We start from the raw sequence: 25016 nt of genomic DNA on the forward strand, positions 1-25016 counted from the left end.
TTTGTAGTCCACATTGTATGAAGCCTTATTGTATGGCTTCAATTTGGACATATATTGTTAAATATAACATTCACACTGGCTAGGCCTACTGTAAATTGCATTATGTCTGAGCCATAGACATGCCAAATGTTGTTAATAAACTAGATTAAATTCACTATTGATAAGGCTTATAATCAAAAATCTAAACAAAACTAAACAGCAGCTTGTTTAAAAAAAATAAGCTATGTCTAATTATAGTTGCAGGCACCATCATTGCTTCCCGTGGATATATAAAGGTAGACCATATGGAGTCTTTTACACACGTCCAAAATAATAACGGGAGCTAAAATAATGATAAATGGGATGTCTGCTCACTATTTTGCTGCTCCCAAACTTGATTGTTTAATAACGTTTTGGGGATTTCACATGTAATTTCAACGCAGTCTTACGAGCGAAATCCTTTATTGATTGGCTGCTATTTGGCGAATGCATTGGTCAGCTGTTGATATGGCAGTATAGGAGGACTGAATAGTTTAGATGAGCGTGTCTTTGGTAATCGTACCAGGTGCACTCTTTGAAAATGGGCATGGATAGCCTACTTGAACAAGCTAAATTAATTATGTAAATTGTGAATCATAAAAAAGCATTCAGCGGACCATTTAAAACCTCTTTATTCATAGGCGGCTTGGTTTATGCATGGCCAGGATAAAAATACACACCTATCTGAAGCTGCTAAACCAGCCTTGATTAAGGGGGAAGGTAGGCTATGCATGTTCTTTTTATTAAAAAAATTATGAAATGGGAGGGAAATATTGTTTTATGTTTCTAAATACGAGATTCACTGGCGCAAAAGGCACATTTCTCTGGCGCAAAAGGCACATTTCTCGTTCCATAGGGACAGTGCGTCATGGCTGGCTAGGCTGCGCTTCCGTTCTCAAAATCCATGCGTTACCGTTAAGACCTGCTTTTGGTGGGTCTTAAAATTTCCCTTCAGCGCTGCATGAAATTTTCACTTTTGCTCTTGTTTTTAAGAACACACCTCAAATATTGCCACCCCTCCCATCTCAGCGAGCTGATGTTAGACAGGTAAAATCCCGAACCTGGCGTAAAGGTTGTAAAATGCCCATTTTATCATGACGAAATTGCAAACTAACATGTGTTTGAAACTTGTGGCTCCTTAGCGGCAGCCAAAAATAGAGCCTGTGGTGTTAAGGAAGAGTAATTTGATTTGAATTGAGCACGTTACCGCTTCTTCCAGGTGACGTGAAGAAGGTCTGTATTTGCACCGTGTTGTCTCTCTACGGGTGTTCCACAGGGCTAGGTACTACACACATTCTCTGTGCACATGTTTGGGTGGAGAAGGGACAAACTTAAAACAACATGCGAGTGGAGCAGAGAGGGTTTATATGGGCCTGTGGAACCAAGTTTTAGAATCTGTTTAAGGACATTAGCTGCTTCTCTACAGTGACATTACTACAAGAATCTAAGACCATCGGTTTTGCTGCTTGCATTTTATGCCTGCCTGTGTATTGCATGAGCATTAGAGTTCTAGTCGTTGTTTTGCACATCGTGTATTTTACATTTACATTTTAGTCATTATCTTATCCAGAGTGACTTACAGTAGCAATTAGGATTAAATGCCTTGCTCAAGTACACATCAACAGATTTTTCATCTAGTCAGCTCGGGGTTCAAACCAGTGACCGTTTGGTTATTGGCCCAAATCTGTTAACCGCTAGGCTACCTGCTGCCCTGTATGTTTTTGCGCTGAGAAGAATGGGCGTTTGTGTTTTCAATCACCCAGCATGCTTACACACTGCAGCCTAGCACGTGTGAAATAGACTGCCTCGGAAAAGAGTGTGATGGAATGCAGTCGAGTGGAGTGCCGTTTGACTTTCGCGATCAGCCTGGCCTGAAGGATTGTGCTTCCTGGTGTTTCGTGCCTGGCTCTGCAGCACCCCCGATATGTGCGTCGTCATGGGAGGTATGGGGAAGCACCCCCATGCCCCCCCCCCCCCACCCCCCCTTACTTCATTCTACCCAACTCTGTAGCTCAAGTCGGTTATCCGCCGCACCAAAGAGACGCCCAACGTGCACCCCATGTACCGAGACGGGCATGTGTTAAGGCGTAAACTGGGTCCTGTCATCTTCACCAAGAGCAGTTCCCAGGACTGTCTCATCGCAGAGCTGCAGGGCAAGCTGGGAATCGAACGCGCCGTTGAGCGCCGACGCAAGAAGCAGTCAGACGACTGGCTCACTGAGGGGGTCATCGTCATGAACAACCCGCAGCGCATGCGGGAAGACAGGGCCTCGCCGGTGGTGGACAAGGTACAGAGATGTGGCCGGAGCCCGTTCTAAGTCATCTCATTGGGCCAAATTTAGTTGTAGAGCAATACAGCACCTTCCAGTAGCGTGTTTCTTGATTAGTGCTGTTATTCTAGAGTAACGTTATCAAGGCAATGTTCTACACCACACAGATGGACTATGACTAGCGAACCACTTGTTGATGTTTTTTTGCTCCACCTGAGGCTTTCTATTTCCTGTGGTTTAATTTCACTCATTTTTGATGTCTCTCTCTTGATCTCTGTCTCTTCCCACACCCAGATCGTCATTCCTCCTGACTCGCCTGTCCCTCAGAGAAAAGTCATCCCCCCTCCGCAGTCCCCCCCGGCGCCCAAAAAGCAAACCCCTGTCAAGCAGACTCCTCCGCCCCTGCCTCCTCCCCCACCCCCCTCGCCCCCTCCCAGGGTGCCCACCCCTCCCCCGCCATGCACCCCTTCCCCCCCACCTGTGGAGCATCAGCCCACCCCTCCCTGGATGCCGACCCCCAGAGAGCCCACCCCTCCATCCAGGAAACCTGCCCCGCCCAAAAACCCCAGCCCCCTGCCCAAGTCTGTCACCCCGCCCCCTCCGCCCAAGGTCTTTGTGTCTGTTGGCTGCCAGACTGAGTATGATCCCATCTTCCCACCAATGGAGGCATGGAACACTCAATCCACCTTGTTCGTTTATCCTTCTGTTTTCTCTATTTCTCGCGTTCTCTCTTTGGCCTAATCTGCCTCTCACCTCTTTCTTTTCTCACTATCACCAAATGTATTCTCTATTTCGTCGTTTGTATTGAGTCGTCTGTCTGAGTGTCAAAACCAAAACTCTTCTGTGTGTGTGTGTGTGTGTGTGTGTGTGTGTGTGTGTGTGTGTGTGTGTGTGTGTGTGTTGAGAAAACAGATGTATTTTGGGCCCTATCTCTAGCCACTTCTCCACCAAGAGTCTAGGAGAGGGGTTGTGATAAGGAAGGAGCTCTTTAAAGAGGTGTGAAATCCATTCTGTAGAGATGAAAGAGTATGACATCCAGGCTGGCGAGTGAACCGTCTCGGTTTTTGGAGAATGGCGCCCAGTGGCGCCAACTTGGGCCATGTCGTTCCTTGAAATCAGTATCGGGTGGTTGGTGGGGAACAGACATCATGGCTCTCTCCTTGATATTACAGCCACACTGTCCTGATACCTGTCATGACGCTGGAATGGTTCCCACCTCCCAGAGGACTTGCCTCCACCATAGTCACTTCAGACCTAACTTTTGACTGTTTAACTTGCCAAGCCCTTTTGACCAAGCCCAAATCTGAACAGGTTGAAATAACTTGACTCTAATTTTCTCTCTACCCCTTTCTCTTTAACAAACACATCCAGGTCCAAGCCAAGTTGGTATTTGATTTTACTCCAGATGAAAGGGTGGTTGTTTAGTGAGGGTTGCCTTTCGTTGGTGAAATTTGCCTGTACGTGACTGTTAGTCCCTGTGTGTGTGTGCGTTTATGTGTGTGTGTGTGTGTGTGCATTTATGTGCGTGTGTGTGTGCGTTTATGTGTGTGTTTATGTGTGTGTGTGCACGTTTTTTGTAAGCAGTAGGCCCACTGACAGGCTATTTTTTCCCTCTGTGGAATTTGACTGGGTCAGGAAGCTCCAATGACCAAACCATTTGAGAAGTGTAGTTCCCTCCCACCTTGCTTCTGCCCATCAACAACCCACAGACAATCAATAGGCTCTATAGGTAGCTAATAAGCAGCGTTACTCTTGGAGACAGTAGTCAGATTGAAGAGTCACAGGGTTGGACTGCAGTGCTTTATGTAATGTCAGCTTTTATGCGATGAGCCGAACATGTTCTTTCTAGCCTGGCATGCATGCCAGCAGCATTCTCCATCTCAGCCATTAAAAAGACTGATTTCTGTGGCGGGTCACATAAGCCCAGGGAGAGTGTGTTCTGTTTCGTCAAGAATAATTACTGTTGTGTCTATGAAGACTCAGTTCAATTCAAAAGACTTGATCCCAGGGGAGCAATTACGTTCAGATGTAATCAGCAGAGTTGTTGAAGAGAGACTCTTCTACGCTTTAATGGGGTTTTCTGTGAGTTGAGCAGAACATGAGTTGGGAAGGGATCTCTATTTGTGGAACTGTGTTGTTTGCGTGTGTACGTTTCTATATGCGTGTGTGTTTCTGTGCGTCTGTTTCTTTCTCTGACATGTCTGTCTGTGTGTGACCCATCCACAGATTCTGGCCCAGGGGAAGAGCTTGCCCAAGGCTCCCCCCAAACAGGCCAACAAGCTGGACAACATGCTGGGAAGCCTCCAGTCAGACCTCCATAAACTGGGCGTCCAGACTGTGGCCAAGGGAGTGTGTGGGGCCTGCAACAAGCCCATAGTTGGACAGGTGACCTTACGCGCACGCACACACACACACACACACACAAACAGGCCATATTCACACACTTACATGCACCCTTTACTGTGCTTATTACATCCATTTTTTGGTCCCCGTTGAATTTATTCCTAGATCCATTTTGACGGTCAATACCACAGTAGGTGTGAATAATGTGCTCATGATTAGATTGAGCTGCCTACATAGCTCGCATGGTTTGCATTCCTCCATATAATCAATGTTTGCTGGTAATGGAAATAAGGTTAAGTACTTTGTCCACCATAGGAAGGTCACTGTTCCACAGTGAGGACTGAATCTGAACTGGAGATATGCACCATTAACCGGTGGAAATCAATCATACATTGATGTCAACGGGACATTGGCATAGTCATACGCACATCTCTGATTAGGATTCACCCCTGGGGTGCGTATTCGTGAAGACTTCTAGTAGGAGAGCTGATCCAGGATCAGGGGTCTTTTAGATCATAATGATTACGTTTACATGGACAGGGGGTACCTGTTCCTACTCTGAGGCGGTTTATGAATGCGCTTCCAGATTCACTAAATCTTAGGTTGAGGCTCCTAGTTTAGATTTGTGATGCGTCTGTCTTGTGCCCTCCCTTGTGCCCAGGTGGTGACCGCCATGGGGCGCACGTGGCACCCGGAGCACTTTGTGTGTACCCACTGTCAAGAGGAGATCGGTTCCAGGAACTTCTTTGAGCGGGACGGAGCGCCTTACTGTGAGAAGGACTACCACAACCTGTTCTCTCCACGCTGCCACTACTGTAACGGACCTATCCTGGACGTTAGTATTACACACACACACACACATTATGCCACCTTGAATCCCACAAACCCAGCTTTGAGCCACCCGTCATCTCTGTTTCTGTCTCACTCCGCACGTCAACACTCACTCATTTTCTTGCTCTGACACACTGCAGCATGTGTATGAGTCACTGCACACATGAACACACACGTGCGCGCGCGCACACACACTGCCTGGGGTGAGGCACCGCAGCAAAAGGGGAGAGCGACTAGACTTTAGCCTCGGGATAGGTCAGATTAGTCCCGGTGGAGACAAGCTTCCTCATTGGTCCAGTGTTGTGTATTCATATAACTCCTTTATCTCTCCTTTCTTTCTATTTCTCTCCCTTGTCACGCTACTATGTCCACTGTCGTCAGCCTCGCTAGTGCTGCCATCTGTTGGATATAAAATAAATGGGCAAAAGGCCTAAAACCTTGATTTTAGGAATTCAATCTGCTGCTAACTGGCCTCAGATTAAGGACTGACTCTCGTGTTAACTTCGAAAAGGGGGGGGGGGGGGGAGGGCGGAGCTAGCATGTTGGAGTGAACGGCTGTGCGTGAGAGGCTCCTGCAACTTTTTTGCGAAATAATCTAATTTAACCTACTTCATGGCACTTTTTACAACAAACGTTTCTTTCTAATACAAGATTGTAACTTTTTATATGAAAATGCCGAGTAATAAGCGACCAAAGGACAATAAATCCACAGCGGAGGCCTACTCCCCACTAAACAACGAGACAGAGAGGAGGCACCTGCAACAACGTGACACTTACAGAACTTACCCGGGCTTTGGGGGAGCTACGTGTTGCTATAGCTGAGGATCTTAAGACCACTATTGCTGAACTGGACACCAAAATCGAGAGCATCATTCAAACGGTCGCTTCGCATGGCCAGAGTATTGTGGACCTTGAGAAAGCTTCTGAATTCAACGCTGGTAGGATTGACGAGTTAGAGAAGCTATGCACGTCATTACAGGATACTGTGCAGAGGCTTTCTGTGAAAGTGGTGGACCTGGAGGGCCGATCCAGACGTAATAACCTTTGCGTTGTTGGTCTGGCAGAGGGGGTAGAGGCGGGCTCTCGCCCCACCGACTTCTTCGCCAAGCTATTGAAGGATGCAATGGGATCGGATGTTTTGGATTCGGATCCCCAGCTGGACCGCGCACATCGCTCCCTTGTCCCAGTGCCTGGACCGGGCAAACGTCCTCGCCCAGTAATCATCTGCTGTCACAGTTTCAAGACCAAGGATCTTATCCTGCGTGAAGCTCGAAGGAGGGGCAACCTTTCACATAAAGGGCATCCATTCCGTGTCTATGAGGATTATGCGCCCGATGTGGCAAAGCATCGCGCCGACTACAGAGATGTCATGACCAACTCTACAAACTCCATCTTCGCCCAGCCTTACTCTTCCCTGCAAGGCTAAGAATTACCCCGCCTTCCGGTGAGAAGATTTGGCTCTCCTCGGTTTTGGACGCAGAGAAGTTTATCCGGGGATATACACCAATCCCCCGTACAGGTTAGAGTGCCTTGTTATTGCGTGTTAGGGTCTGCTCATGGACTCGAATCCATACTATACCATATTGGGTGAAAACGTATTAAACGGGCTCAACAAGGGCTACCGAACATGTAAGACGCTGAGCAGACCAATGGATGGCGGTCAGAGCTCTCAATTAACGTTACATTCACTTTCATCCCAGCTGTGCTCAGCGATGCATATTTTTTACTTCCAGGTTTGATCACTGACACCTTCGGACGGATATACTTATATTCCCCCACTTTTGTTTTGTTTCGTTATTTATTTTACAATCCTTACATTATTCTTACTACCATACCATTTATTTATTGCTTGCAGGGGACTGGGGGTGATGGTTGGGAAGGGGCAGACACCTGGTTAGCAGGTTGATGTTTTGTGCCGTTCTGCCTTTGTCTGGCCGTGGGCCTCTCTCCCGACTAGAGTCCCACCAGCCCTCTGTAGTGCTTATGTCTGTGTAGGTGTGCGTACATATAATTACAATTTGTACTTTATTACTATTTTCTCTTAGCATTTTAGTATTATGTATGTGTATATTTTAAATCAGTGTAGACTGTTATTCTGGGGTATGAATGTTTGTATGTGTATATGTGCATATGGATGTATATACATATTCTTTAAATATATATTTTTATATATGATTTTTTTGTGTGGGTATGTATACATACATGTATATGTATGTATATGTGTGTGTGTATGTATATATATGTGTGTATGTATGTGTGTGTATGTATGTGTGTGTGTATATGTGTGTATGTATATGTGTATGTATGTATGTATGTATGTGTGTATATATGTATGGATGTATGTGTGTATGTGTATGTATGTGTATGTATGTATATGTATGTGTGTATGTATGTATGTATGTATGTATGTGTGTATATATATATGTGTGTATGTGTATATGTGTGTGTATGTATAAGTGTGTATGTGTATATGTATATCTGTGTGTGTGTGTGTGTGTATGTGTACGTGTGTATGTATGTATGTATGTATATGTATGTATATGTGTATGTATGTATGTATGTATGTGTAGATGTATGTATATGTATATATATATATATATATATATATATATATATATATGTATGTATGTGTGTATGTGTGTATATATATGCATATGTGTGTGTATGTGTATATATATATATATATATATATATATATATATATATATATATATATATATATATATATATATATATATATATATATATATATATATATATATATATATATATATATATATAATGTATATATTTTTATTTATTTTTTATTAAACATATTTTGTTTATGGGGAGAACGTTTAATTTAACAAATCCTTGTTCCGATCTCCTGACCCACAGTATGTAAAGGTACAGCTGACTATGTCGGTTGTGGATGGTTTATTTTTTGACCGGCAGATCTTAGCAATATAATCTTGAGGCTATATCTTGCTTATCTCTGGGATTGACCCAGGATGACGCTTAAATGCGCAATATGTTTAAGTTGCAACTTATTCTGTTTAGGTTTATTAGATGTTAACTGAACACTTAACTCGCCTCCTCAGTTCATATGTTAGTAGAAGTTCTAGGATAGTGAGAGGTGAACGTATAGTTGGGATTTTATTTTTGTTTTACCTCTTGTTCGAGGTCGCGCTGTGCTTTTTTGGCATTGGCCAGACAATGTGTTTATTATTTTTATTTTTCCTTTTTTTTCTCTCCTGTTTGTGCATGCCTGTTAAAGGTGGGTTGATGGGGGGGGTAAGTGTTGGGGAAATTAGGGGAACAGGGTGGGAAGTAAAGGTGCTTGCAGGGGGGAGGGGTGGGTTGGATACTGCTCGGGTGTAGGTGCTACATATGCTGATCGTGATGGTTTGGTGCGCTTTCTTACCTTTTTATCAAGCTACATGGTATGCAGGCCACCATAGGAACTACAAACGAGAGGAGGGCGGGGCTTACATTCACTTCCTGGAATGTCAAGGGTTTAAACGAACCAATTAAGAGGGGCAAGGTCCTAGCCCACTTGAAAGCACTCTCGTCTGATATTATATTTTTGCAAGAAACCCATCTGAAGAATAACTCTCATGGCAGACTTAAGTGTAGGTGGGTGGGGCAAGTGTATCACTCTAACTTCTCTGCCAAAACGAGAGGCACAGCGATTCTGGTACGGAAAGGAATTCCCTTTCTACATAAAACGACTATTGCGGATAAAGAGGGTCGGTATGTGATCGCAATAGGAGAAATCCACTCTACCTCAGTAACTCTACTAAATATCTATGGGCCAAACATTGACAACCCCTCTTTTTTCAAAAGAGTCCTTGCCCTGATTCCAGATATCTCCCATACTAACCTGGTCATTGGAGGGGACCTTAACTGTGTGCTAGACCAATATTTGGATAGATCCTCTACTCGGCGAACCCCTACCTCCTATTCAAGCGAATTCTTGAATACCTACATAAAAAATTCGAACTTATTTGATATATGGAGGATCGCTAACCCTACGGGTAGGGAATACTCCTTTTACTCTCATGTTCACAAGGTTTACACTCGAATTGACTACTTTTTGTTGGATGCTAGACTACTCCCCTATACCTGCAATGTGAGGTATCATGATATTATAATCTCGGACCACAGTCCACTCACCTTCTCCCTGAGATTGGGTGACATTGTACCAAACGAGAGGGTCTGGAGGTTGAATCCTCAACTCCTCACAGAACCAACATTCTGTGAATATCTTAAAGACCAAATTACATTTTTCTTTGATACCAATGACAACACAGAGACCTCCCCAGCATTATTGTGGGAAACACTGAAGGCTTATCTGAGAGGCTGTATCGTCTCCTTTCAGGCTGCCAGGAGTAGACAAAACAGAGGGAAACTGGAAGAACTGGAGGGACAAATTCACTTACTGGATAGGGAGAATGCTAGCCACCCATCTATGGAGAAACATAAAAAAAATTACCTCTTTAAAATTTGAATATAATCAGATTATCTCAGCTAAAATTGCTAAATCTTTTCTCTATGCCAAGCAAAAATATTTTGAGTTTGGTGACAAACCACACAAATTACTCGCCAGACAACTTCGAAAAAATGTGAGTGACCGAATGATTCACAGGGTTAAATCTGCATCTGGGGAATTACTCTCTTCCCCCAAAGACATCAATGACAGATTCCGGCAGTTTTATGAGACTCTATATACATCTAAAGCGGATCCTAACCCCTTAATTATGCAAACATTTTTGGAGGACTGTAATCTTCCTGCCCTGAACCAGGAAGATTCTAACTTCCTGAATAAGGAAATATCTCTTGATGAAATTCGAGAAACAATTAAATCTCTAAAGAGTGGCAAGACCCCGGGCCCAGATGGATACCCTGGTGAATTCTATAAAACATTCAGCAACATGCTCTCTCCCTATCTGCACAAAATGTTGGTTCAGGCCAATGAGGATGGAGCTCTCCCTTCTACTTTGGACGAAGCGTTCATTACAGTTATACATAAGAAGGGTAAAGATCCAGAAGAGGTAGGGTCATACAGACCAATATCTCTCCTTAATACAGACCAAAAGATTTTAGCAAAAACTCTGGCTAACAGGCTTAGTACTTTAATTGGCAAATTGGTCCATTCGGATCAGACCGGCTTTATCCCTAACAGACACTCATTCTTCAATCTTAGGCGCCTCTTCAATATTATGTATTCTCAGAGGTTACCCAACGTGGACCTTGCCGTCATATCTCTTGACGCCGAAAAGGCCTTTGACCAAGTTGAGTGGCCCTATCTATTCAAGGTCCTACAGAAATGTAATATTGGAGATAGGTTCATAAATTGGATCCAGCTTTTATATAGGAACCCCTGTGCCAGAATACTCACTAACCAATCATTGTCGCCCCGATTTAACCTCAACAGGGGGACAAGGCAGGGTTGTGCGCTGTCGCCTATGCTCTTCGCCCTAATTATCGAACCGCTCGCTCAGACGATTAGATCTCATGCAGCAATACACGGCTATAATACTAAAGATACTCTAAATAAGATCTCCCTATACGCAGATGACATCCTCCTCTATGTAACAGAACCCCAGGCTAGTATCCCAGCTATTCTTGATGTGATCAATTTGTTTGGTACCTTCTCGGGATACAGAATAAATTGGAACAAGAGTGAATTAATGCCCATACGGTCGCAAAATACCTCCTGGCTAGAACATCTCCCATTTAAGTTATCTTCAGAAAAATTTACCTACCTAGGAATTGTAGTTACCAAACAATACTCCTTACTATTTAAAGATAATTTCCCCTCTCTGATACAAAAACTCAAATCAAACATACTATTTTGGAGAACTCTCCCAATTTCTCTGCTCGGAAGAATTAATGCCATTAAAATGGTCTTCCTCCCACAACTGCTCTACCTATATCAGAACATCCCAGTATTCATACCTAAATCCTTTCATAAACAACTGGACTCAATTATCAATCCTTTCATCTGGGATTATAAAACACACAGGATAGGTAAAAAGCACCTCTGTAAATCTAAGATGGAAGGAGGATTGTCTCTCCCAAATTTTATATTTTATTACTGGGCCGCTAACCTCCGCATTGTTACGTTTCTGCTGGATGACGTACTTCCGGCATCCAGCTGGCTTAGTATGGAGCGTGAGGAGTGTCACCCCTTCTCTATTGGCGCTGTGATTTTGTCGCCTGTCAATCTGGAGATGTCACTTTATTGTAACAATCCTATTATACATAGCACAGTTCGAATCTGGAAGCAAATTAAAGTCCACTTTGAGCTTAGACCAATGTCATTCATGCTCCCTGTCGCCAGGAATCCCTACTTTGCCCCTTCTAACCTTGATAACACCTTTGAGCGATGGGGAGAGTTGGGGATAAGTACCATAGGGGATTTATACATAGAAGGGACCTTTGCTTCCTTTGAGTTGCTGAGGGAAACTTATAACCTTCCCAGAAGTAATTTTTTCAGATACCTACAAATTAGAGACTACGTTAGAAAACACCTCCCAACATTTGGGAATGCTAAACCTTCCATGTTTGACGGATGCATAAAAATATGCCCCACCTCCGATAAACTGATATCGCGTCTATATGATGCTTTTCAATCTGTTAGCACACCTTCCACTGATGCCATTAAGGCTAAATGGGAGGAAGAACTAGGGACTGACATCTCGGTGGCAGACTGGGAAGAGAGCTTGGAGTATATCCACACATGCTCCATTAATTCCAGACATCGTCTCATACAATTCAAGGTATTACACAGATTACACTATTCCAAAACTAAACTGCATAGGATATTTCCTGAGACATCCCCTACATGTGATAAATGTCAGGCTACGCAGGGTACACTACTCCACTGCTTTGCCCTATGCTCTAGCTTGCATGGTTATTGGAGTGGAATTTTTGGGATCCTCTCTGAAGTTTTGGAGACTTCAATAGATCCAGACCCGCTTCTGATAATCCTGGGAGTATCTGAGTCCCTAAACGGATTAACCAACCCCCAAAAACAACTCATCTCGTACGGTCTCATCTCGGCAAAAAAACGAATCTTGTTGTTTTGGAAGAGGAGGGAAGCGCCCTCTACCAAATTATGGCTCAGTGAATTGGCAAACACTGTACACTTAGAAAGAATTAGATATATTCTGAACAATAAATTATCAACATTTGATCAAATCTGGCAGCCTTTCCTCTCCTACTTGGACGAGTCGGCGCTGTGAATTTGTACTTATTAACGCACTCTCAATTGTAATATTTTAATCTACCTTTGGGCAGCGTGTGCTAGCCCTGCCACCCGAGCAGTTGGGGGGGGGGGGGGTTTGGGGGAATAAGGGGGGGGATAGGGGGGACATCTTCCCTCTTTCTTTCTACTTGTCCTTGTTTTGTATGTCGTGTTTTGTATGATTTGTTCTGCACCCAGGATTATGGGTCTTGTTGTTCCTTTATGCTCTTGTATGTTTAGATAAGAATTGTATACCTGTCTTGTATACCTTATACACCATTCTTGTGTGTGTTTAATAAAAAATATTTGAAACGAAAAGGGGGGGGGGGGGTTGTTCCAGGGAGGGACCTCCTCAGACGGACAACTCTCCCAACAAATCACTAGGCAGACATGCCAGAACGTCGCGGTTCGGGCGATTTGCAGGCAAAAGCTTTGCGGTGGTTTTAGTGAAGGGGGGGGGGGGGGGGGGGGGGCAACAAGCAGATAAGACAGTGATGTAGTTCCTCTATCATCATAGGTTTCACCTGGATTCACCTGGTCAGTCTATGTCATGGAAAAGGCAGGTGTTCTTAATGGCTTGTATACTCGGTGTATGCTAACTGCATCTAGGGAAAAATATTTATCTTTTTTTGCGCCCTACAGAAAGTGGTGACTGCACTGGACAGGAACTGGCATCCAGAACACTTCTTCTGTGCTCAGTGTGGAGCTTTCTTTGGTCCAGAGGGTAAGCTATCTCTCTCTCTCTCTCTCTCTCTCTCTCTCTCTCTCTCTCTCTCTCTCTCTCTCTCTCTCTCTCTCTCTCTTTCTCTTTCTTTTTCTTTTTCTTTCTCTCTCTCTCTTTCTTTCTCTCTCTCTCTCTTCTCTTCTCTCTGTTCTTCTATCTTTCTCTTCTCTTCTCTCTGTTCTTCTATCTTTCTCTTCTCTCCTCCTCTCCACTTTTCTCTCTCTCTGTTGTCTTAAGGCGGTGTCCTTCTCTGCCCATCTTCCACAGGTTTCCATGAGAAGGATGGAAAGGCGTACTGTCGGAAGGACTACTTTGACATGTTTGCACCCAAATGTGGAGGCTGTGCCCGCGCCATCCTGGAGAACTACATATCAGCCCTCAACTCCCTCTGGCACCCCGAGTGCTTCGTCTGCAGGGTAAGTGGGTGTGTGCTGTGGTGCTATTCTAAGCGCATTATCGCGCATCTACCTATGGTGAGACATACAGGCAACGGCCAAAATAAATGAAACACCAACATAGGCCACTACGAGCCGCCGGCTTGACATAGATTCTACAAGTGTCTGGAACTCTATTGGAGGGATGCGACACTATTCTTCTATGACAAATTCCATCATTTGTTGTTTTGTTGACGGTGGCGCCGCTCCAGAATCTCCCATAAGTGTTCAATGGGGTTGAGATCTGGTGACTGAGACGGCCATGGCATATGATTTACATAGTTTTCATGCTCATCAAACCATTTAGTGACTGCTCGTGCCCAGTGGATGGGGGCGTTGTCATGCTGGAAGAGGCCACTCCCATCAGGATAGAAATTATTCACCATATGTTGAAGGTGATCACTCAGAATGTCTGTGTTATTGGCATTTACCTTGCCCTCTAAGGGGTTGAGCAGACCTAAACCATGTCCTGAAAATGCACCCCACCCCATAACAGAGCCGCCAGAAACCTAATTTACTCATGAATTTCCTTTATTTTGGCAGTTACCTGTAGCTTCCATAGCTTTCATACAGTTCTTGGGAAAAAAGGGTATTTAGAAAAACAGTATAGAAAGCCTTGATTGCCTCAGCCATTTTGTGACAACTTTCCTTCTCTTCCCACCTCTGTGCATTACAGGAGTGCTTCACCCCCTTTATAAATGGGAGCTTCTTTGAGCACGAGGGCCAGCCCTACTGCGAGGGCCACTACCACGAGCGCCGCGGCTCCCTCTGCTCGGGCTGTCAGAAGCCCATCACGGGCCGCTGCATCACAGCCATGGCCAAGAAGTTCCACCCCGAGCACTTTGTCTGTGCCTTCTGCCTTAAGCAGCTCAATAAGGGCACCTTCAAGGAGCAGAATGACAAGCCATACTGCCAGGGCTGCTTCATCAAGCTCTTCAACTAGGGAGCTAACCCACTCCCCAGCTGTGTGTGTGTGTGTGTGTGTGTGTGTGTGTGTGTGTGTGTGTGTGTGTGTGTGTGTGTGTGTGTGTGTGTGTGTGTGTGTGTGTGTGTGTGTGTGTGCGCATTTGTGTGTGTGTGTGTCTGCGTTTGTGTGTGTGTGTCTGCGTTTGTGTGTGTGTGTGTGTGTCTGCGTTTGTGTGTGCCTGCTTTGTCCCAATTCTCTACGGTTCAGCCCTAAGTGTGCACTTGCACCCTTCATGAATTTAAAAGGAAATGACAGGTGTATAAAATATAGTGGAAACTCCAGCCCATGCCTACACCAATCCAATGCTTTAAAATGTGTGGGGAGGAGTACACAGGAAGAGAATCGGGGACGTGTGCGTGTCAAAAGGCGAAGGCGTGGATAGAAGGCCGTCGGTGGCTATGATGAGGAAGCAGACAGTTGTCCCTTACTGTGCATGTAGCAGAGATGAGACTGGCCATTAGAAAATCTCCCCTACAGTCACCTGGAGGTTACTGAAGACAGGACTCAATGTTCAACAGAGTCTTCAGGGCCGTGGGGTTGACATTTCAAGAGTTCCAGAAAGCATGAGGTTTAAAGCGAGCCCAAAGAGATTTTTGTAAATGTAAAACGAGCAAGAGAAGCCATTTTTGTGTGAGAAGCGGTTTTATGTTCTGTTTGATTTATTTTCCTGTCCTAATAATGGTAGACTGCGTTATCATGTGACCGACGTGTGGAGGTCAGGTTATGGGGTCCTGGGATGGGTTTAGACAGGTGTTCAGGCAGTACTTAGTACACATAGAATGTTGTTGACATTCACTAGGCAGCGTTTTGCCTATTAGTCCAAAATATGCAGTATGTCGGTGCCATTGCAAATGCACACCTATGAACTGTCTCTTGATCTCAAACGCAAACACACACACAGAGACACACACTTTATACTCTGAGAAGAGGAAAAGCTCTCGTCTCCTCTTTCCCTCCTCCCTTTCTCTTCACTTCTCTGTGAGACCAGTTCAAACACTTGGTGCTCTCTCAACTCAATCATAGAGTCCTCTCTCTGTGGCCCTCTTGGGGCCATTTTACAGCCTGGTATGGTCACGATATCAGGGTCCTATTTTTGTACACTTTTCCTATGGAAATGTTCATATACTAACAAGGACAGCTCAGCGGCATAGATTTAGTACAGCCGTTTTCCTTTTCCCTTTTTGCTGAATTTGTCCAATGGAACTGTACAAAACTCTCAAATGTGTTTGTGCAAAACGAGACACGTTGTTCAGACACACATACTCACACTCTTTCTCCAGATTACTGCTCTTTTCGATGTGCTGTGGACTCTCCGTTTCTATTTTCTGTAGGTCAGCCTTTGCGCCACCGATCTCATATGAATTCTCATTCATGTAATCTGATTTTAAAAGAACATGCATTTGAATATTGTCTTTCCCTTGATGTGGACAGGGGGTGGCGGTGTTTGGGTGAGTGTTGGCGACCTCTCATCTCGGAGGCACTCTGCTCGTCCCTTACTTTCCATCCGCTTTGGGTAGGGAGGCAGCTCTTAGCCTGGCAACCAAACTGAGCACAGTGTTCTTCAGTCTGGTGTGACCAGGCTAGGCCTTCTCCCTTTCTATAAGGAAACAGGACAAAATACTAGAGCATGTTGATTTGAAACAACATGTTAGTTGTGTGTATTTGATTTGCTACTGTATTCGCCCACACATTTATCCAAGTCTTAAAATGAGTAATTCAGAGTGAATGGGGAGTGCTTTTCTTGGGGCAATGTTTTGTTGTACATTTAGCTACTGACAATGTGTGTGTTTTCCCTCAGATACTTAAAAAGTAACTAATAGAGGGAGACTTGGTCCTTTTAATGTACGGGGGGAGGATTGGTTTTTAACCTCACTGCTTATTGACTGATTGAGCAACACACATTCTGCAATACAAGTTGTGTAGAGGTTTTTGTCAGCATTTTCTGCATAATTTTATTACAATCACAATATTAAATTGACTTTAACATACTTGGTTTAGTGGCATGGAGCAGTATTGTCACTGTATGATTTTGAGCTCTGTAGCTCACACTGATATGCAAAGAGCTGGCTCTATGGACAAGGACATAAATGGACCCTAATACACACACACACACTGGGTTGGTTTCCAGGCAACAGGGACATTTCTAACCATGGGTCCCTGAAATGCCCTCAGAGTCACATGGTAATCTGTACACACAGATCTGCAGTCAGTACCTAGTCTGTTTCCCAAATGACACCCTATTCCCTATAAAGTCTACTGCTTTTGACTAGGGCCCATAGGGCTCTGGTCAAAAGTAGTGCCCTATATAGGGAATAGGGTGCCATTTGGGATGCACAACAAGTCAATAATGGCATCCAAATATCCTCGTTACCTGATCCCAAATCACTGCAGTGGGTCAGGTTTGAGCATTTGTTTTTGATATGTACGTCATTGATTTACTTATTATTTCATCATTCACTGTTTATTTTTTTCAAGTGTCCTTGTAATGTTGCATATTTGAATCATTGTGAAGCAGGTGATTTTAACTTTACACATGCTTCTTATATTTTTATGCTAAATGTTTGTTTTTTATGGTTTTCAACCCAGTTGTCATCACTTGGCATGTTGGTTGTGGTATAAATACACACATACGTTTCATTTTAATTTCTTAACGCTTTGAAAGAATAAAGATAATTGTGCTAGTGCCAAATTTTCAATGCAATGTCTTTAACACTGTTGAGGTATATGGCGCACTTCCAAGTCCTTGCTGCGATCGGATTGGTGAAGCCATTTTTGATGTCGTAGAACAACATTGGCTGGATCAGCCAGTGTCATGGGGTGCATCTCAAACATCTAAATTGGCTTCCTCTGTTTATTTCCTCCATTTGTGTTGATGTGAAAGTACTGGACAGGTGAAAGCAAACCCCTCGAATACAACCTCAATATAGCTTACAGTGAAGTGTAAATTAAGAAGAGACAAATAGTGAAGCCATTTTAGACTATTGAGATGCACCTCTGGGTTTTGGGTGTCAGTAAAAGAGAGGCAAGTAACTTAGAGGGGGCAAACTGAGGATGGCCTCACAGCACAGTATAGTCGGCAGATTAAAGGTGTATAGTAATTGTTGCTTTAAAATTACTACATGTTACTATTGGGTGTTTTTTATGTCTGGCCTCCTCAGGCTGGGGTGCCATTTCTGGTGATGTTTGGAACGGTGAGACGTGGGTTTTTAAAGCACTTTCAGCCTTGCTATGCCATAGATTCCTTGAGCTTCTCTAGTAGTGCAACTGTGTTGACATGAACATGATTAATCTACAGAGGGGCATTTCACCTAGCCTGGTTAATGAGGAATGCTGCTAACATAATATTCTAATTTAATTTTGAAATTCATAGACTGAGGTGTAACAGAAGAAGGGTTAGAACTACTTCATATTGACCCTGTTTTAAGTCAGGCTCTCTTTCTAAGCCATTAAATCCTAAATTGTTCACGTTAGTGTGCCAAATAATGTATCAAGCTCAATGAAATATCCCTCTGATAGCCTTTATAGCCATGCTTTGGAGACCGGAGACACAGACAATGAAAACAAGTGTAAGTGCTGCCAGGGTGCCTGAATCTAGCCCTGGACAGTTGCAGTTCAAAGTTGAATGAGTTCCTCAATCAAGGGGAAATTACTGGAAAGATTTCTTGAGAGTAGCCATGACCACAGGTTTAGGCACCAGCCCAAATATTGGAATGCAACAAATGGAGCCCTTTAAAGAGAGGCTTGAGAGCATGTTACTTTCATGTATCTCTAGACACCCTATGTAAGATTTTATTTTTATCTACACCCTATGTAAATCATCAGGGATTGTAATTATTATTAGTTTTTGCTAAATTTATTCATCCTATTACATTTCTTTGCTTTAGTTCTATGCTCTCTCTGTTGACTCAGAAATCCCAGACCTAAGTGGGAAGCAACCCGTCTGTCTGACTACTCTCAAAGCCTTTTTATTTTAATGTTTACAAGTTAACCTTGTCATTTAATCCCCTTAATTTATCTGAAAGGAACTATTTTACCCCAATACTCCTGAGTGGCGCAGTGGTCTAAGGCTCTGCATCGCAGTGCTAGAGGCGTCACTACAGAACCTGGTTCGATCCCTTGCTGTATCACAACCGGCTGTGATCGGGAGTGCCATAGGGTGGCGCACAATTGGCCCAGCGTCGTCCGGGGTAGGCTGTCATTGTAAATAAGAATTTGTTCTTAACTGACTTGCCTAGTTACATTTTAAAAAAGTGGTTTTGTTTTTTCCTTTCCTCTTGACTGTTTTATTTGCCCATGTACCTCTGTTGTCATGTTTTATGGGATGGCTATATGGTACCTGATTGCTGATCATTTTTAATTCAATGTGATTGATGCCAATAAATAAATAGTTTATTTCTGACATTCATTGTTTTTATCTCAACGACTATGCACACAACACACACAATGAATGCTCACAGTTAAGACTATGAGCAGATAGGTTGCTTTTTTTTCTTTTGATCTTGACAAACTCACGTTCCTAATCTAGTCTGCATTTCCTGCCTTGCTCGTTCTGGAAATCCACAGCCGGCGTGGCTGCTTCCACGCGGCATAAAACGATCGCACCCATGGATAACAACCGACAAAAAGATTGACACAGCTGGCCAATCATGTCTGTGGACCATTGTTGTCGTAGTGGATTGTGATTGGCTGTTAACGCTGTATATTACTTGTGCGCTTCCTATGTCGCTCTCTTTCTTTCACGCGTCCTTGGTAAGAGGTAAGGAGTTTTCATGGGCTTGATTCTTTATGTAGGATTGCATGTTAAAATGTGTTTCGCTGTATTATTTGATAAAATACTTTGATTACGTTAACTACAGTACTGTGACAATGTCACAAGATCAATAGGATGACTTATTATTTAAATATATTGTATTTCATCTGCGGCCTATTCGGCACACTCTGCCGCCATGTGCTACCATTATTTCCGTGCCTTTTTAGCAAGCTGAACTTGCTTCTAACCCATAATGGTAAAATATGTTCACCTTAAAGACACTTCCAATAACATGTCTTAGCTAGTTATCTAGCTATATGTATGTAGCCTACGTTATATTTGCTACGTCATCTAGCTACAAGTTAAAGCTAGGCCTATTTTGCAGTGTTTTAGCGTTAGCTAGGTGAGTAACGATAGTGACTGCCAGTTTATCAAGATGGCTATTAGCAAGTTTGTCGCGTACTGTGATTGTAACTTGACGTTGTGGACCTGCTACCTGTCTAACATAGTTTTATTTTCCATAGAATATCTTGTCTTTAAACCAGCTGTTTAAGCGATCCTTCGAAGCACTGCAAAGATGCCGAGGGAAGACAGGACCACGTGGAAGTCCAACTATTTTATGAAAATCATCGTACGTTGAAATAACTTGACAACTTTTGATGCACGAAAGTGTGTAAACTATGGAACGCCGTTCGGGTCTTTGCTTGTCAAAGGCACTCAAATAAGCTTGTTGACCAATCAGGACCTGTATGACTGCACGTCAAATAATTTTACGGAACTATTACACATTGATTACATTTAGTCGTATTTCCTATGTCACAACGATTAGTCGATACGTATGCTATGATGCAATTGTCTCACGCATCTACAGTGCTGGCTTATGGATGCCAACAATGTTTTCTCCAAAAACATAGTGAAATTGCATCTTTCAGTAGCTATTGTTTTAACTAGCTAACTATACAGCTAGGTGTCATCTAAAATAGCCACAATTTATAAGATAGTATTTATTTGCTCTTTGTCGAACACTATTCCAGAGTGAAAACAATACTGCGCAGATGTTTTGGAGGCTTTTAACTGAGGATGTTGGGGGGGAGGGGGCATGTCTTGGTTATTGAGTAGACTGATGCACCATTTCTTGATCCCTATCCTTACCTAAAGCAGTGCAATATGAATGTCAATACACACAATAGGCTGACTGGGGAAGGGATTTCAGTCCTCTGCCCAAGCGAAAACTAGCTACCCCAGAAGCTGTGGTCCAACACACAGTACAATATAACTGTTTGATGTGTCAAACTAAAAGCTTATTTGACATTATTTTTGGACACGCATAGACCCAAACGGCATTCCATAATAAACTTGTTTGATTGACCATGTACAATGCAGGATAAGTTACAGTGCATTTTGTTCAGTACTGCTCTGTCGTTCCCCCTGCACACAGAAACCTGTCTCCTCGCTATCCCGGTCTGCCTCCATCCCACGGCTGACGGGGACGCATGGTCTCAGACACTTTTGTACAGACGTTGTAGCCAACTGAATAAAGCTTTTGCAGTCTTGTAAACCCACTACCATGGGATAACATTTCCTCGAGCAGTGAAGTGTAGAAGTTGTTGGTCTTACTTTTACTTTTCTTTTTGCAGCAATTGCTGGATGACTATCCCAAATGTTTCATTGTCGGCGCCGACAATGTGGGCTCCAAGCAGATGCAGGCCATCCGTCTGTCCTTGCGTGGGAAGGCTGTGGTGCTCATGGGTAAAAACACCATGATGCGCAAAGCCATCCGCGGCCACCTGGAGAACAACCCCGCCCTGGAGAAGTAAGTTCACAGCAAAAACCTTTTGGCCTAAGAGGCTGACCATGGTCACATTCACTAGGAAGTCAAAGGGACAGCCTGAAGTTGGCCAATAAGATGAGCGTGGTAACAATATGGGTTGCAAACTTTTGCTGCTGTGTGCACGACCCAGTTATCAAAGGCTTAAATGCAGCTATCGAGCCCATGGATTGGCTATTTATAAAGCAGGATAAGTTACAGCGCTGCGTGTTCAGTACTGCGCTGTCGTTCCCCCTGCACACAGAAACCTGTCTCCTACTATCCCTGTCTGTCTGCATCCCACAGCTGGCAGGGACGCTTGGTCTCAGACAAGTGTGTTCTCAGTCTTGCTAATCATGTATCCGTTGGTGATGGATTGAGATGTTAAGTGTTGCCGTCTTCACAGGTTGCTGCCTCACATCAAAGGAAATGTGGGCTTTGTCTTCACCAAGGAGGACCTTGCTGAGATCAGGGACATGTTGCTGGCCAACAAGGTGACTGCAGTGTTGGATGCTCTGGTCTAGCAGGGAATTGTCAAGGTTTGTCCCAAGTGGCACTCTTGTAGCGTACTACTTTTGAACGGGGCATTATATAGGGCAGGGTGCCATTTGGACCAAATACGATGTTATTTAGTCATACAATGTAGCAGATCCAGATTTTGGATTATGCTTCAAGATATGGCGATGCAGGATTAGTTACAGTGCAGCTTGTTAAGTGCTGCTCTGTCGTTCCCCCTGCACATATCAACTAGATTCCTACTATCCCTGTCTGTCTGCATCCTACGGCTGACGGGGACCATTGGTCTCGGACACTGTCCTGTGGATTTTGCTCAGTCTCGTAGGCTGTCATTTGGCATGCATCCATGGACGTTGCATATTTATTTATTTTTGAAGCCATGGCTTGATTGTTCATTGACCTCTGACCCTCTGCCCCTCAGGTGCCAGCTGCTGCCCGTGCCGGCGCTATTGCCCCCTGTGACGTGACTGTGCCAGCCCAGAACACTGGGCTGGGTCCTGAGAAGACTTCCTTCTTCCAGGCCCTGGGCATCACCACCAAGATCTCCAGAGGAACTATTGAAATATTGGTGAGTGGCAACTGTAGTCATAGTCCTCAGGCAGTATCTCAGCCAGTCTATGCTTAATGGGCTCTACTATAAACTAGTGGGATGGTTGTGTTCAGTCATCAAAAGAGATTCTTCAGTGATGAGACGATGACGAGTCGGAATTGGACACGATCTGTCTCTGGGGTCACTGGGTCAGGGTCACGTTCTGTGTCTTTGGTTTCAAGTCCCCAGAGCAGTGTGTCTTTTCACTTGAAGACATCGAGGCATTTGTCTGAGAAGGGTTTCTTCTTGATTTGATAAATTGTTGCTAGGTTTGTGTGGGTGTAATGACCTGTGTCCTGTTCTGTAGGATATGTATATAATTTATTCTCTAGAAAACAAATGGTTTCTGAAAATGAAACACTTGTTGACTAAGTGTCTGATTGCTTCATTTCTCCCTACAGAGTGACGTGATGCTCATCAAGCCTGGAGACAAGGTGGGAGCCAGCGAGGCCACGCTCCTCAACATGTTGAACATCTCTCCCTTCTCCTTCGGTCTGCTCATCCAGCAGGTGTATGACAACGGTAGTGTCTACAGCCCTGAGGTGCTCGACATTACTGAGGATGCTCTGCACGCCAGGTTCCTGGAGGTGAGGAAGCATCTACACAGTGCCTTGTAAAGCTACTTTGGGTCCATAATCCAAACCCCGTTGTATTGGTGCCTTGGGTAGTAAATGGACTGAAGTGTAGCGCTGTGTCCTATTATGTTGTCATTGGTTCCCCTTCCTCCATAGTCTTCCGTCATATCTAAAGTTCTAAAAACGAGTAACAACCATTGGAAGAGGAATGTAATAGGTGTGAATTTCAGGCCATTTTTTTCCCTTTTGTCTGAGGTAGCAGGATAAGTTACAGTGCAGCTTGTTCAGTGCTACTCTGTCGTTCCCCCTGCACACATCAACTAGTTTCCTACTATGCCTGTCGGTCTGCATCCCACGGCTGGCAGGGACGCTTGGTCTCAAACAAATCTTAATGTGTTCAACAGACTTGGGTGACGTGCTGTAAGTTGCTGTCATACCTGACAACTTTGTTTCTTTCAGGGTGTTCGTAACATAGCCAGTGTGTGTCTGGAGATCGGATACCCCACTCTGGCCTCTGTCCCTCACACCATCATCAACGGATACAAGAGGGTCCTGGCAGTCGCCGTGGAGACTGACTACTCCTTCCCCCTGGCAGACAAGGTATGTCGTCCCACCCACATTTGGACCACATGGTATTGAAACGGATGACTGGCCGAATACTGGCCCAGTCCACAAACAGTTGCTGTAGGGCTGAAATAATTGTATACGTAATATGGTTGTAGCTCCACCTTGCCCTCCAGGCTAAGGAATGTTCACCATCGCTTATGCCTATCAAATCCTTTGCTCTAACATTTACATGGGGAGTAGGTACCACCGTTTTGAGTCCCAGCTGCAGGATAAGTTACAGTGCAGCTTGTTAAGTGCTACTCTGTCGTTCCCCCTGCACACATTAACTCGTTTCCTACTATCCCTGTCTGTCTGCATCCCACGGCTGGCAGGGACGCTTGGTCTCAGACACTAGGTTGCCCATCGGCATGTTTTATCCATAGCTTTCTACATTTTAGTTCACATTGCTTCTCTTACCCCCCTTTTACTCCCAGGTGAAGGCCTACCTAGCTGACCCCACTGCCTTTGCTGTAGCTGCTCCTGTGGCTGCTGCAGTGACTGCTGCTGCCCCAGCCGCTGCTAAAGAAGAGGCCAAGGAGGAGTCTGAGGAGGGCTCGGACGACGACATGGGCTTTGGCCTGTTTGATTAGATGGCAGTAAACTCCACTCCTATGGTTGCTGACCGAATTCAAGAAGATCATTGAATTTTAAATAAAATCTAGAAAATGAATTAATGTTTGTGTGTTTTACCAATGTTGCTAAATGTAAAGTCAGGTTCTTGGGCCACAACCTGATTGGTGTGGCTTGCACACCTGGGTGAGAAGGTTCTTGACACGTTTAAGTCTGACACCATGTATTGTAAAAACCTGTAGTTGCGAACTAGCTGCCGAGTGCTGCAGGCTGTTCACTCACCAGTTAACTGATTTATGTTGAGGGTGGAACTCGAGCTGCATCCGTCTCACCCCCAGGCCCAGAGGAAAGAAATACATTTTTAAACGCAGCTTGTTTACATCGATTTTATGTAATGTTTTTCCCCAAACACTGCTTTCAATGGATATGTATATAGCAGAACATCATGCCAAATTGAGTCAGGTGTTTAAAACTGGAAATTGCTAAAAAGCCAATTTGTCTCAGGACATTGTTTTCACTGAGGTAATGATAATGCAGAGGAACATCCAATGTCTGCCATGTTTTTGGATGTCGTCGCTGCACCTAGTGCACGTGTGATGTCCAAGTCTATTTTCTTCCAAACTAGGTTAGTTGAAACCAGTTTTAATCTACGGGTGTGTTCTAGCCTACAGTTGTGGCCAAAAGTTGACTGGGGCATATTAATTTTCACGAAGTTTGCTGCCTCTTGTTTGTATGATGGCAATTTGCATATACTCCAGAATGTTATGAGTGATCAGATGAATTACA

At 44.1% G+C, this 25016-nt stretch overlaps 2 protein-coding genes and 4 non-coding genes across 10 annotated transcripts in view; all 6 read left to right on the forward strand.

Moving 5' to 3' along the window:
• The window catches only part of LOC110493221 (paxillin), a 55036-nt gene extending 35814 nt beyond the window's left edge, over window positions 1-19222 (forward strand). For 3 of the 4 annotated variants that reach the window (XM_036950209.1, XM_036950210.1, XM_036950211.1), the window contains exons 8-9: window positions 2030-2305; window positions 2582-4507. In XM_036950209.1, the coding sequence (XP_036806104.1) occupies window positions 2030-2305; window positions 2582-3028 (723 nt within the window). In that variant the 3' untranslated portion in view covers window positions 3029-4507. The other variant, XM_036950212.1, reaches the window with a different exon arrangement.
• A 205-nt stretch (window positions 19223-19427) lies between these two features.
• LOC110494133 (60S acidic ribosomal protein P0) lies at window positions 19428-24330 on the forward strand. Of its 2 annotated transcripts, none has more exons than XM_021568901.2 (8): window positions 19428-19573; window positions 20092-20198; window positions 21205-21380; window positions 21781-21868; window positions 22312-22458; window positions 22881-23066; window positions 23514-23654; window positions 24095-24330. In XM_021568901.2, exons 2-8 carry the CDS (start codon window positions 20145-20147, stop codon window positions 24248-24250), a joined length of 948 nt encoding a protein of 315 aa, XP_021424576.1. In that variant the 5' UTR covers window positions 19428-19573; window positions 20092-20144; the 3' UTR covers window positions 24251-24330. The 2 variants fall into 2 exon arrangements, with proteins under 2 accessions (XP_021424576.1, XP_036806109.1); XM_036950214.1 differs by having other exon boundaries at window positions 19548-19566.
• LOC118940662 lies at window positions 21579-21707 on the forward strand. The gene has a single exon (XR_005037248.1). It is a non-coding gene; the product is annotated as a small nucleolar RNA SNORA63 (small nucleolar RNA).
• On the forward strand, window positions 22569-22717 carry LOC118940659. The gene has a single exon (XR_005037245.1). It is a non-coding gene; the product is annotated as a small nucleolar RNA SNORD15 (small nucleolar RNA).
• LOC118940663 lies at window positions 23311-23439 on the forward strand. The gene has a single exon (XR_005037249.1). It is a non-coding gene; the product is annotated as a small nucleolar RNA SNORA63 (small nucleolar RNA).
• LOC118940664 lies at window positions 23884-24012 on the forward strand. Its single transcript, XR_005037250.1, has one exon. It is a non-coding gene; the product is annotated as a small nucleolar RNA SNORA63 (small nucleolar RNA).
• Window positions 24331-25016: the final 686 nt, after the last annotated feature.

This window comes from Oncorhynchus mykiss, chromosome 17 (assembly GCF_013265735.2).
Source record: "Oncorhynchus mykiss isolate Arlee chromosome 17, USDA_OmykA_1.1, whole genome shotgun sequence".
NCBI classification, from domain to species: Eukaryota; Metazoa; Chordata; class Actinopteri; order Salmoniformes; family Salmonidae; genus Oncorhynchus; species Oncorhynchus mykiss.

Coding starts and splice junctions, on each gene's coding strand:
- LOC110494133 (XM_021568901.2), top strand. CDS start 20,145: ATGCCGAGGGAAGACAGGACCACGTGGAAGTCCAACTATTTTATGAAA. Junction 21,381..21,780: donor AACAACCCCGCCCTGGAGAA/GTAAGTTCACAG, acceptor CCGTCTTCACAG/GTTGCTGCCTCACATCAAAG. Junction 23,655..24,094: donor CCTTCCCCCTGGCAGACAAG/GTATGTCGTCCC, acceptor TTTTACTCCCAG/GTGAAGGCCTACCTAGCTGA.